This window comes from Leptodactylus fuscus, chromosome 1, assembly GCF_031893055.1.
Source record: "Leptodactylus fuscus isolate aLepFus1 chromosome 1, aLepFus1.hap2, whole genome shotgun sequence".
Classification (NCBI taxonomy): Eukaryota; Metazoa; Chordata; class Amphibia; order Anura; family Leptodactylidae; genus Leptodactylus; species Leptodactylus fuscus.
The window spans coordinates 324,753,836-324,766,613 of NC_134265.1; the positions used below are offsets into that span (position 1 = coordinate 324,753,836).

A 12,778-nucleotide genomic window follows, 5' to 3' on the forward strand; every position below is an offset into this window, starting at 1 on the left:
TATTAGATAGCCAAGATGTCTATGCAATGATGGTAGTCTCATGTTTAAAGCTGTAGTGGATGGTGAGATATGGGGCCTGAAAGTCAAAAGTTCAAAACATTGTTATTCTTTAGTTCATCAGTGTTTGCACTGATTCATAGATTTGCAGAGCGCTGCAGGGCCCTGACTTCTGGGTCATGTGACCAACCTAGCTCTACACTATGTACTAGCAGCAAGAGAAGAGCTGGGTCAATCACACGACCCAGGTTGTGAATGTCAGCAGATGAGGCAGAGTGCAGTGAACTGCAAATCTATGAATTGCCGTGACCGAGGGCCAGTAAATATATATCAGTAAGTGTATTCATACTGAACAGTGAGTACACCAACCAAAATTTTAATTGCCTTATTAACCCTTTAAGGACCTATACCGTGTACAGAGTGGGCAAGGGTAAAAGAATTAACTATCCTGATATAACATGACCCTAGTTGCTCCATTTTCCTAATAATAAAAAGGTGAACAATGATGTAATACACAAGTTTTGAAAGTTTTGGGTCTTAAAAACACACTTGAATAGATAATTGGAAGTTTCAAGGTAGAAAAAAATTGATATATTACTGTACAGTGTCATAGGAAGAGGCATTTTAAGGACCTGGCACTGAAAAAAAGAAAATGTAAAGAAATCTAGGTAATCATAGAGACTTGTGTATTGGGGTTACCATTAATTCTGACCACTTTTTGTTTCTGCGATTGGATACAAGAAGTGAATAGATATGTTAGTAAGAGAGCGAGCGTGAAGCTGATGATTTATTCATCATTTTCTTCAGCAGCAAGATCAAGAAGCAAGAGACAAGGCACCTGACATTTATCTTTCATGAGGGAATGAAAGTGCCTTGTGACTCTAGAAATTGGGATTACGCACTGAAAGTATAAGTATCAGACGAAAGTCTACCGCGCTTGAGGCTACAGTACTGCGGTATACAAGTGGCACATGGTTGTCATAATATACTTCAAAGTAGTAACATAACAGAACTGAATGAATATTCTTTAACCGCCAGACACAGGTTATGTCATTTTTTTGTTTAAGACTTTGTATGACTTAAGTGTAAAACTTTTAGATTAAGTTTTTGTTTTTTTCACAACTGTGGCAATACGTAGAGAATAAGAGGCAATGTATGCGTCATGCTCTCACACAACGTCTGCCGTTCAGTTCAGCCTCTCGAGAGATCTGTAAGTGGCGGAGCTCAGACTAAAGCAGAAAAATAGATCAATTTTCAAGTTACAAGAATGATGGTATTAAGTCACAGGACTTCAGAGCAAAAGTCAGGTCACCCTCCCTCAAAGTCTAGGACACATCTTCTCTGGTAGAAGCCATTTGCTATGGTTCCTCCACAACTTGGTCAAGGTTCCTTCAAGCTTCGACTGACTTGCTCCAGACCCAATATTATTATTCCTATTACCCTTGATATTGTACCCCCTGTACTATGCCTGCTGTGCTCTTGCACTGCATATTTTATGACTTCATCTATTGTACCAGATTCTCCCAACTCTATATTGACCAATCTCACCAACCATCATTTTTCCAGCCCTATCCTACCTCTTGGTCGAGTAGTTTTCAAGACTATGTTTTACTTCCTCCTCCATCTTGGCACTGTAAAAATTGCTAGGTCCCAGCTCGAGACTGTATAATAGAAATATATCCCTTCTGTGGACACCATAGGAGACACAACACCTTAAAGAGGACCTTTCACCATCTCCACCAACTCCAACTCTTGGCAATAGGAGCCACCTGACTGATTCTGATTTTTTCGTCTAGTCTCCACCATTCCAGAGTAATCACTGCTGTTAGTTTGAGCACAATTATACTCTTTGCTGTCAGGTGGGCGGTCCCTGTTTCACTGCTCCAGCCTAGAACCGCCCACCTGACAGTACAGAGCATAATGATGCTGAAAGTAACAGAAATTATTGCTCGGGAATGGTAGGGGATACAGAAAAAATTCCAACTGTTCCAGAATCAGTGGAGCGGTGCCTATTTAAGGATACAATGAGTTGGAGTTGATGGAGGTGGTGAGGGGTCTTCTTTAAAACTAGGCCATCTTAATTCCCACCCTCATTTGTTATAGGTGTTCAACATTACCACACATCTTTATTGTCAAGATTGTTCCATCTCCCATAAGTGTAGACTCCTGGGCTGCAGATTTTATTTTCCTAAGATAGGATATGTGTAAGTACAGTATTTACCCAGGTGCATGAACAGAACCCACAGGACTTCCAAAAATGAAGAAAGTGCCCTCTACTCAATTGTAGTAATACATCACAGAGAGATCTCCCAAAGTCACAAAACTAGTCTTCCTAAGGCTTAGAGTAGCCTGTAATAGAAGCTAATTCCAGGCGAGCCAGGAAGCCTTCAATAGGCTCCTGACTGTCATAGTAACAGATTGCCCGCCCTGGATCTTGCTCCGGGGGCTGGTGATCCTCCCTAAAATGGTGGTGCTTTGGTCAGCTTTGAATAAGCCCATAGAGAGCTATAGGTTGTAAAATCAAGATCTTTGATTCTGAATATTGTGATGTATATGAGGTTTAGGACTTGAGGTTTTGATAAAAAAAAAAAAAGTTGTAACCACCAGGGTCAGAAATCCATCACAGGGCTAGAAAGCCCTCCACTGCATCCAGGCTCAGAGAGAATAATGAGCCCCAATGATCTAGCAGAAGACAACCCCATTTGGAGATGACTTGTCACCAAAGGGTCTAGTTCTTATGAGATATTTCACAATTAGCCCATTAACCCTTATTGGCAATATGTCCAATGATAACAAAAAAGATTACAGTGCAATTAAAAGTGGATGTACAAAGAAGCCCGGTGAGCCACTGATGCCTACCATAACATTTCAGTTAGGTGGGTTGCATTACGGCCTACAGTTCAACGTTAAGATATTGCATTCCATTATGAAATATCTCTGGGATCAGCAATATAACTAATACAACCACAGTCTGACTTTACTACTGAAACTCATTTATCCAGAATAATCCCCATGTCCTGGTTTGGCGGACATGTCGCTCAATCAAATCCTGTGACAGCAGAACTCTATTGACTCCAGGCTATTTGTTTAATATACCTCCATAAGATTTACAGTTACAGATGTAACTTGACATAACACAATGGCAAAAAATACTGTTAAAAAGAAAAAACGAAATTAAAAAATAAAAAAGTTTAATAAATAAAGTTTAGCACAAAGAATTGGCTTTGGCACCAAAAACCACAGCAAAATCTACAAAAAAAAAAAGAAAAAAAAGCTGCATTTCTGCAACGAGGGGCCTCCGTCTAAAGTTCCTGCCAAAATGTGTCTCCTTCCTTCCTAATCTATCTGTTCACTTCTGTTACTAGAACAAGTCCATCTTTAGAAACCAACAAGCTCAAGACTGGAACACAGGAGGGGGAGGGGCAGATCTTTCTTCCCAGCCTATGCATATTTTCACACAGCTTTCCCTGCCTGCTTCTCATAGCTAACAGTGAGTATAAGGAGAGTGTATGTACTGTACTTCTGACTAGCTGCTTGAGTTATTGCTGATGGGATGTTAGTCATATTCTAGGTTCATACTTGCGCTCGGGATTCCATTCTTCGGGTCCGCTTGGGGACTCGAAAAATGGAAACACAATCCACTTACAAATTGGTTACCCACAGAAACCCAAGATCCCATAGACTATAATGGGGTCTGCCAATTTCCCACCCCCAGTTTGAAGCGGATTTGGGGATGGAGTCCCCAAACAGATCAAGGATCAGAGATATTTTAGCTGCATCATAACCTGGATTTAGAGTCCAGTGTCCTTGAATGTCCTATAATATGTTCAAAGGGGCTTCTCTCAACTATTTGCTTCCTATTTTACATTTACATCAGGCAGAATTTAGAGAAACCAGTAGTAGTAATAATGGCTGGACTGCTCTGTATTGTACATGATCCCTGCCTAAGAGAGAAATGCAAAATGTGCTTTAGTCATGATGAGACTATTAGCAGATGAAAACTGATAGGACATAAAGACTGAAGGCTTATACAGACAAAGAGCAGATTGCCCAGCAAGACCCTGAAGACATTTCACCATTTTATTAAAACTCAGGTATCCAGTTTAAATAAACTGTTGCTGTAAACTTTAACTTGACTGTTTTCATTGCTTTTGATATCAGGCTGCAGCAAGTTATCAGATTCAAGTTAAGCTTTGCTACATCTGTGCATACTGTATATAGGGCTAAATGTAAAGACAATTGAGTGAAATACATATATTATAAATTCTATTAATCTATGCAAATGAACAAAAAAATGTAAAGCTTATACAGTGTAGTATATAGATGGTGTGTAACTAATTGCCAAACATGACGACCCTGGGGTGAAAATCACAAAGTTCAAGCAATAATGTACATTTACCTAAATAAGTCACCAAGAGTTCTTAATCATAGAAATAATTGCATTATCTTCCAGCAGAGGAGAAAGCCAAGGGCCATATTAATCCTTGTCAAATCACATTCTTAATCAAAACCATGGCATCACAAGCATGACTTTATTCCTTCATCTGTTTCTCAATATCAAGTAAAAGAGAAAATGAGACAAACTAGCTGTGTTACATTAATAAGAGAGTCTAAGCAAGTGACTGGAAAACAAGGTGGGAGAGGGTGACTGTGGGCGCTGGTATACAAAAAGGGCACACAATGTTTTGAGTTCCAGGTTATATCCCTTGATTAACCATATAGTAACTGACATACAGTCCTATGAAAAAGTTTGGGCACCCCTATTAATCTTAATCATTTTTAATTCTAAATATTTTGGTATTTGCAACAGCCATTTCAGTTTGATATATCTAATAACTGATGGATACAGTAATATTTCAGGATTGAAATGAGGTTTATTGTACTAACAGAAAATGTGCAATATGCATTAAACCAAAATTTGACCGGTGCAAAAGTATGGGCACCTCAACAGAAAAGTGACATTAATATTTAGTAGATCCTCCTTTTGCAAAGATAACAGCCTCTAGTCGCTTCCTGTAGCTTTTAATCAGTTCCTGGATCCTGGATGAAGGTATTTTGGACAAACAATTCAAGTTCAGTTAAGTTAGATGGTCGCCGAGCATGGACAGCCCGCTTCAAATCATCCCACAGATGTTCAATGATATTCAGGTCTGGGGACTGGGATGGCCATTCCAGAACATTGTAATTGTTCCTCTGTATGAATGCCTGAGGATTTGGAGCGGTGTTTTGGATCATTGTCTTGCTGAAATATCCATCCCCGGCGTAACTTCAACTTCGTCACTGATTCTTGAACATTATTCTCAAGAATCTGCTGATACTGAGTGGAATCCATGCGACCCTCAACTTTAACAAGATTCCCGGTGCCGGCATTGGCCACACAGCCCCAAAGCATGATGGAACCTCCACCAAATTTTACAGTGGGTAGCAAGTGTTTTTCTTGGAATGCTGTTTCTTTTTGGACGCCATGCATAACGCCTTTTTTTATAACCAAACAACTCAATCTTTGTTTCCAAAATGAAGCTGCCTTGTCCAAATGTGCTTCTGCATACCTCAGGCAACTCTATTTGTGGCGTACGTGCAGAAACGGCTTCTTTCTCATCACTCTCCCATACAGCTTCTCCTTGTACAAAGTGCGCTGTATTGCTGACCAATGCACAGTGACACCATCTGCAGCAAGATGATGCTGCAGCTCTTTGGAGGTGGTCTGTGGATTGTCCTTGACTGTTCTCACCATTCTTCTTCTCTGCCTTTCTGATATTTTTCTTGGCCTGCCACTTCTGGGCTTAACAAGAACTGTCCCTGTGGTCTTCCATTTCCTTACTACGTTCCTCACAGTGGAAACTGACAGGTTAAATCTCTGAGACAACGTTTTGTATCCTTCCCCTGAACAACTATGTTGAACAATCTTTGTTTTAAGATCATTTGAGAGCGGGCTGTCCATGTTCGGCGACCATCAAACTTAACTGAACTTGAATTGTTTTGTAGAAAGAAATGGTCCAAAATACCTTCATCCAGGATCCAGGAACTGATTAAAAGCTACAGGAAGCGACTAGAGGCTGTTATCTTTGCAAAAGGAGGATCTACTAAATATTAATGTCACTTTTCTGTTGAGGTGCCCATACTTTTGCACCGGTCAAATTTTGGTTTAATGCATATTGCGCATTTTCTGTTAGTACAATAAACCTCATTTCAATCCTGAAATATTACTGTGTCCATCAGTTATTAGATATATCAAACTGAAATGGCTGTTGCAAACACCAAAATATTTAGAACTAAAAATTATTAAGATTAATAGGGGTGCCCAAACTTTTTCATAGGACTGTATATATATAATTATGGTAGAATACAAGGGCCCTTTGAACAATTATTTTTAATTCAAGTCACCTGCATAGCCCCTTCTACCTTAGGGGTTGCAGTGACTGGGCCCAAAGGTCACCCTCAACATACCTCGTACTTCCTTGATCTCCTTTTTTATTTCCTTTAATGACTGGCATAGTAAATTTATAGCCCCTGTCCTGGTGAGCTGGAGTGAGAAGATTTAGGATACACAGCCTTCCACTGTCAGAAAGGAGAAATGTAACTGTTCTTCGGCAGCATATACTCAAGTCTGTTCTCTAGCAAAGCACAGTAGCAGAATTATTTATGGGTAAACAGTTAATAATGTGCAGAGAATTAGTGACTTGCTTAGACACTTTTGACACATCTGCACTAAGAAGGAAAGCGCAGAGGTTGAAAGGCGTAAGGCCACTAGACTGCCAGGGTCGCATGCAAGCACTCATACTTATAAAGTACCATACACAGCATAAGGCCCATTGAAAGACCTTAACTATGCAGAGGCTTACCATGGAGCATGCCTGGCCAAACCCTGTCTGTGGTACAAGGCTCAGATGTCACACCTGTTCTCCATGTGCCTTATAGAAGCAACATCAAGTATGTAATATGACATATCAGGGTTAATGAATAGAGATGAGCAAATCGGTTAACCGGATCTGACCCAAATATTCCAAATTGGGATTCATCTGCCGCAACATGTATTACAGTAATTTATTATACTCTGGGGTCTATTCAGAAGGCTCAGAGAGGTGTAAAAAAAAACAAAAACATATACTCACCTCCTGTTACCTCTTTTGGGCCTCCTTGCCACGTCTGGTGATCTTTTGTCATGTCATGCATCTGGGGTCACCACTGAGGCCTGTGATTGGGTCACAGTGGTCACATAGGCATGCCGAGCATCATGACTTATTATACCCCAGAATATATGACTCAAGCAGCATCCTCCCCCTGTGAATGAGTGACTCTGTTGCTGAGATATTGCCATTTTTGTCAATTGAGTTCTATGGAGCAATAAGAGCATTTTAATTGTTCCAAAAAGGTAATTTGCAAACTGACATAAACAGCGCGATATTTCAGTAACAGAGGCCGTGATTCACAAGGAGAAAGCACCATTTGTTTCAGGTGACGCTAACCTACCTATCTGCAGGGCTGGGTGGATATGCTGGGTTCTGATGACAGACTCCCTTTAAGACCAAAACAAGGAAGTTGTTTCCACCACCTTACACAGGCACCATACTGCTTAGCCTGCATCTTATTGTCAAATTTATAGTTTTGAGACTTCTCTTAGACGCAGCATTAGTACTGTAAGACAATACGTTGGTTCCAATAACTCCACAAGGAATGTCAAAGAAATATATAACTGTTAGATTTACTGTAATATAGCTGTTACAGCAAAATACACCCGTCATATTCCCAGTATACATCAATATAACTATACACTACTGAGTAGACTATATCTCCAGGAAGACAATCACTTCAGGTGGTGACATATTGCTATCCCAAAATGGCTATTAGGCCTCTCACAGCAACTTTCCATCTACATTTCTGCTAAAATATGTGATGAATTATGTGAATTGGTGACATGGGAGAATCAGGCAGTAAAGCAGAGGCTAAGCACTGACATTAGTTCTTTATAGCCAGCTGTATGGAGGGTTACTTAGCTAAAGCATACGTCAGTGATTTTCTTAAAGTGGCGTTTCCGCCATGCTGCAATTTCCAAAGCCGCAACCAGTTTGGAGATCACAGGTATCCGTTGCATGTATTATTCTGCAGTGTGTGCATAGGATTCACTTGAATCCCATCCTCTTTGCAGGGACTGTACAATGCCGTGTTTTTTGCTGGAGCGTTTACGCCACGTGCGGCCCGGCCTTATAGTCTGCACACAGTCTCTAGATGGAGACAATCACTTCAGTACGACTTGCTCAATTCTAAGAGAGCGTAAGAGGTAACCATCGATACTATAAAATGAATATATGGAATTACAAGTTGTCTGTAGAGGGAATGACCTATGTAATAGTGACCTGGGATTACAGCAGCCTCTGCACAGTTTCAATTAAGCAATCTCTACATTGGGAGAGGGGTCAGGGAAGGTATGGAGGAGTGACAAGTATAATGTGAGATATCAGGATTTTAGCTCACAAGTCTGCCAGGTCCATTATATCTGCATAAAGGGCAGGCAATGGTAACCTTCTAATAGTGAATCTGCCCCACAGATGGCAGAGCTTTGACATTAAAGACCATTGTAAATGGTCTACAGAAAAGTGTCTATCTTTCATGAGCTGAGCAAAGTGAACGCCAATCTTGCAGTTTAATATGTTATAATCATCCTACTTGACTATACACATTGGCATTAATTGCCTGTAGACCAGCTGTATAGAAGATTGATTAATTCATTAACTAAACTATACTTCAGTTGACCTTCTTAATATACCTCTTAGTACTGTCACCTCAGACCTGGTTCACATCTGCGTTCAGTAGTCCGTTCAGGGAGTCTGCATGGGGACCCCCCGAACAGAATACCGAACGCATTGACAAGCAGTGAGCAGTGAAAGCACATGGACCCCATAGACTATAATGGGGTCCGTGTGCTTTCCGCGCGGTCTCTGCACGAGTCATGCGGAGAGGAAAGTAGATCATGTAGTACTTTTCTGCCCGCATGTTCCGTGGAAAGCACATGAACCCCATTATAGTCTATGGGGTCCGTGTGCTTTCATAAACTCACCATTTTCCAATGCGTTCGGTAGCCCGTTCAGGGGGTCCCCGTGCAGACTCCCCGAACGGATTACTGAACGCAGATGTGAACCGGGCCTAAGAGTATAAATTCAACTTTTTGGTCTAGAATTAAAAATTATATTTCGGCAGCACATTACTTCCTCACTTCTGTAGCTACAATAATTTGAATAGGCCACTCAAACAGCGAATAATAAGTTGTCCGTTTATGAAGGGAACATCCTACGTAATAGTGACCTGGGATTACAGCAGCCTCTGCATGGTTTCAAATAAACCGTCTCTACAGTGGGAAAGAGATGAGGGATGGCAGGAAAGAGTGATGAGCATAATGTGAGGATTTTAGCTCACAAGGTTTACTGGGTCCATCGCAATCGCAAAAATAGCAGACTATGATAATTCCCCAGTAGTAAATTAGTAATCTGCCCCCATGAGGACTGAACCTCTCCATTTTTCATGAACTGAGCAAAGTGAACACTAATCTTGCTGTTCAATGCGCCATTATCATTCATTTTTTTTTAAATCTCTCCATAAGCTTTTAAAATGTACCAGCCCCGACTAGAAATGGACTAAAGATACTTGAAAGCCAGTGCAGATATCTAAGCATTTCTTATAATATGCCGGTGGCAGCAGCCATTAGTTCTACACATTTCATATTAGGCTTCTCATCTGAATGATGATTCTTGACGTGGGGAGAATCTTATACATTTTAGTAAGAAAAAATATATATAAAGCTCAAGATGGACTTCCGATCAAGTATTGATGGCCTACCCAAAAGACTGGTCAATACCATTGCAAAACCAATTGGTAAGAGGTCAGTTCCATAAATGTCTTTAGGTTGAATTTGATGAAAGCCATCCACTGTGATTTTGGTTCCAGTGTAAGAACTTTTGGAGTTTCTTGAAGTGAGAAATAGCGTGTACTTGTCACTTCTCATAACAACTGCCATGACAGCACAAGTAGAAGAATCCTGATATCTACATGCCTCTGACACATCACATTAGCCCCATATCTTATGATGACATACCTTTTTCAGCTTTCTTCATATCTTGCTTTTCTAGTAAAAGATATCGTGGACTTTCTGGAAAAAATGGCAAAATCACAACTTGTATTGCTGCGGGAACCAAAATAAATCCAAACAAACAGGGCCATAGGGATTCCTGAAACATGAAAATAATAAATAAATTATTTTTTGGAAGAAAGTCTGACATATATAATGCTTGGATGGAACTTCAGCAAGGTCACACGAGCCATGGACATATAAAATATAAGATAGACATATTATTTCTAAGGAAAAGAGAACCGAATTGTTCAGGTTCGTTACAAATGTTCCAAATTTACTGTCCTCTCATCAAGTTCACCATCCATGAACCACTATTATACTTGTTAGATTTACTATAATAAGTGGAGACCCAGGTGGTTGTATAAAAAACATAAGGCTGGATTCACACTAGTGTAGGAGACTCCGCAGCTGAATCTACCTAAAATCGATGGAGAGGAAAGTCCTGCACAGAGGACTTTGCTGTCTGCCAGTGTCAGCATAAAATTGGTGGAAACCCAGAAGACTCCATTATAGCCTATGTAACCGCTTTTTAAGTGGATAGGGTTTTCGTCTTTCAGGTCCCCATATGGACCATAAGGATGGAAACACAAACGCTAGTGTGTACCTAACGTAAGAGCCATGATATAACTAAGAGGAAAAATACCACAGCCCTAAAATATATATGGTTAGTGGCTACAATGTGAACAGTTACCAAGCTTTGGTGCACAAAAAAGTCAATGAGCCTCCCGGTCCAGGTCGGAGATATGCTGGCACCACAAACACGTAATTCAGCAACCAGAACTTAGAAGCATGTTATTAAACATAACTTTTAATGAAAAAATTAAATTAATTTTTTTTTTACATGATGACACAAATAAACCATGAAAAACAAAGTAACAAAAAAATGATGCACTTACTACATGTAAACAAGACAAGTGAAACACGACTGCCGCCTACGCGTTTCAAGGCCGAAACCCCTTACTCATGTGGCACGTTACTCCGTGTGAACGCACCCTAAGCTTGCAAATATTCGTGAGACAAACCTTGTGAAGGTCGCCCATCTCTAGTAATTTCATGCGCCCCTATAGACCAATAAAGGGTGCCACATCGATTAAACAGTGTGATAGCTGCACATTGCATAATTGCAGTCCTAAAAGAGTTTCTGTGTAAATTTTTGGAGCCACAATTTAGCAGAAATGGAAATAGGCATCTTGTTGGAATTTGGGTTGCTGCAGTTTTTGCCAAAAACAGTCAATATCACAGAATGTTTGATAAATTCGGCAATAATTTGTTCCTGAGATGTTTTTCCCACTACTGTAGATTGCAACAATTTTGTATTATTTTTTTTGCCCATAACCAACAACATATCTTAAAATGTTTACTGTCATTTCAACCAACTAATGCTCGGGAGATCAAAGATCCAATTCACTTTCTTAACCTAAAATTATGTTTTTGAACTAAAAAAAAAAAAAAAAAAAGCCCGGGGGGGAGGGGAGATATAACATTTAAAAAAAAAAAAAACTTAAAGGGACCGATGGTGTAACTCGTACACAGCCCTTGTTCCTTATTAGTGACTGCTGAGGCCTATGAGTGGTCACACAGGGTGCAGGATTTCAAGCAGCAAGGCACCTATACAAGTCTGAATGGACACTTGTGGCGACCAACAGAGCGCCCAGGACAGGTAACCTGGCTTGCTACAATTCCTGGAGGACCCCTTTATGGTAGTTTTCTTTGTAAAGTAATTGACTGGTTAAATTTTTGTCTTTTCCTACGTGGTGAGATAACAATTACAGTCCGGAAGGTTGAATTTAGGATTTCTCTGTGCTAGACTAGTCTTAGACTACACTTTTAAGATGAGATTTATAGGATTTTTGCACTTGTGATGTGTAAAAACTTTTGACACAGTAATTGAGTTTTCGTGTCCTTCTAACTGAATTTTAGATTAATACATATGAAGCCTGGGATTCTTCGCAGTCTTTCGGAAACAAGCCATGTTCCTCTTCCCACTTGTGATCATTTAGTTTTATCTAGTAGATCTTACTTATGACGTAGGGTTTATTCCTAACTAGAGATGAGCGAACAGTGTTCTATCGAACACATGTTCGATCGGATATCAGGGTGTTCGCCATGTTCGAATCGAATCGAACACCACGTGGTAAAGTGCGCCAAAATTCGATTCCCCTCCCACCTTCCCTGGCGCCTTTTTTGCACCAATAACAGCACAGGGGAGGTGGGACAGGAACTACGACACTGGGGGCATTGAAAAAAATTGGAAAAAGTCATTGGCTGCCGAAATCAGGTGACCTCCATTTTAGACGAATAGTGGATTTCAAATCCGGGTCATATGAGAATGTGAACTTTGTGACTATGAGACAGGGATAGCTGTACAGGCAGGGATAGCTAGGGATAACCTTTATTTAGGGGGGAATGTTATTAAAAATAACTTTTTGGGGCTCTATCGGGTGTGTAATTGTGATTTTTGTGAGATAAACTTTTTCCCATAGGGATGCATTGGCCAGCGCTGATTGGCCGAATTCCGTACTCTGGCCAATCAGTGCTGGCCAATGCATTCTATTAGCTTGATGAAGCAGAGTGTGCACAAGGGTTCAAGCGCACCCTCGGCTCTGATGTAGCAGAGCCGAGGCTGCACAAGGGTTCAAGCGCACCCTCGGCTCTGAT

At 40.5% G+C, this 12,778-nt stretch overlaps 1 protein-coding gene across 2 annotated transcripts in view; it reads right to left on the minus strand.

Annotated features, from left to right (window-relative positions):
• The window catches only part of SLC2A9 (solute carrier family 2 member 9), a 220,024-nt gene that overhangs the window by 138,969 nt on the left and 68,277 nt on the right, over window positions 1-12,778 (minus strand). For both annotated transcript variants that reach the window (XM_075260760.1, XM_075260767.1), the window contains exon 7: window positions 10,085-10,217. In XM_075260760.1, coding sequence (XP_075116861.1) covers window positions 10,085-10,217 — 133 coding nt within the window. The remainder of the gene's footprint in view (window positions 1-10,084; window positions 10,218-12,778) is intronic.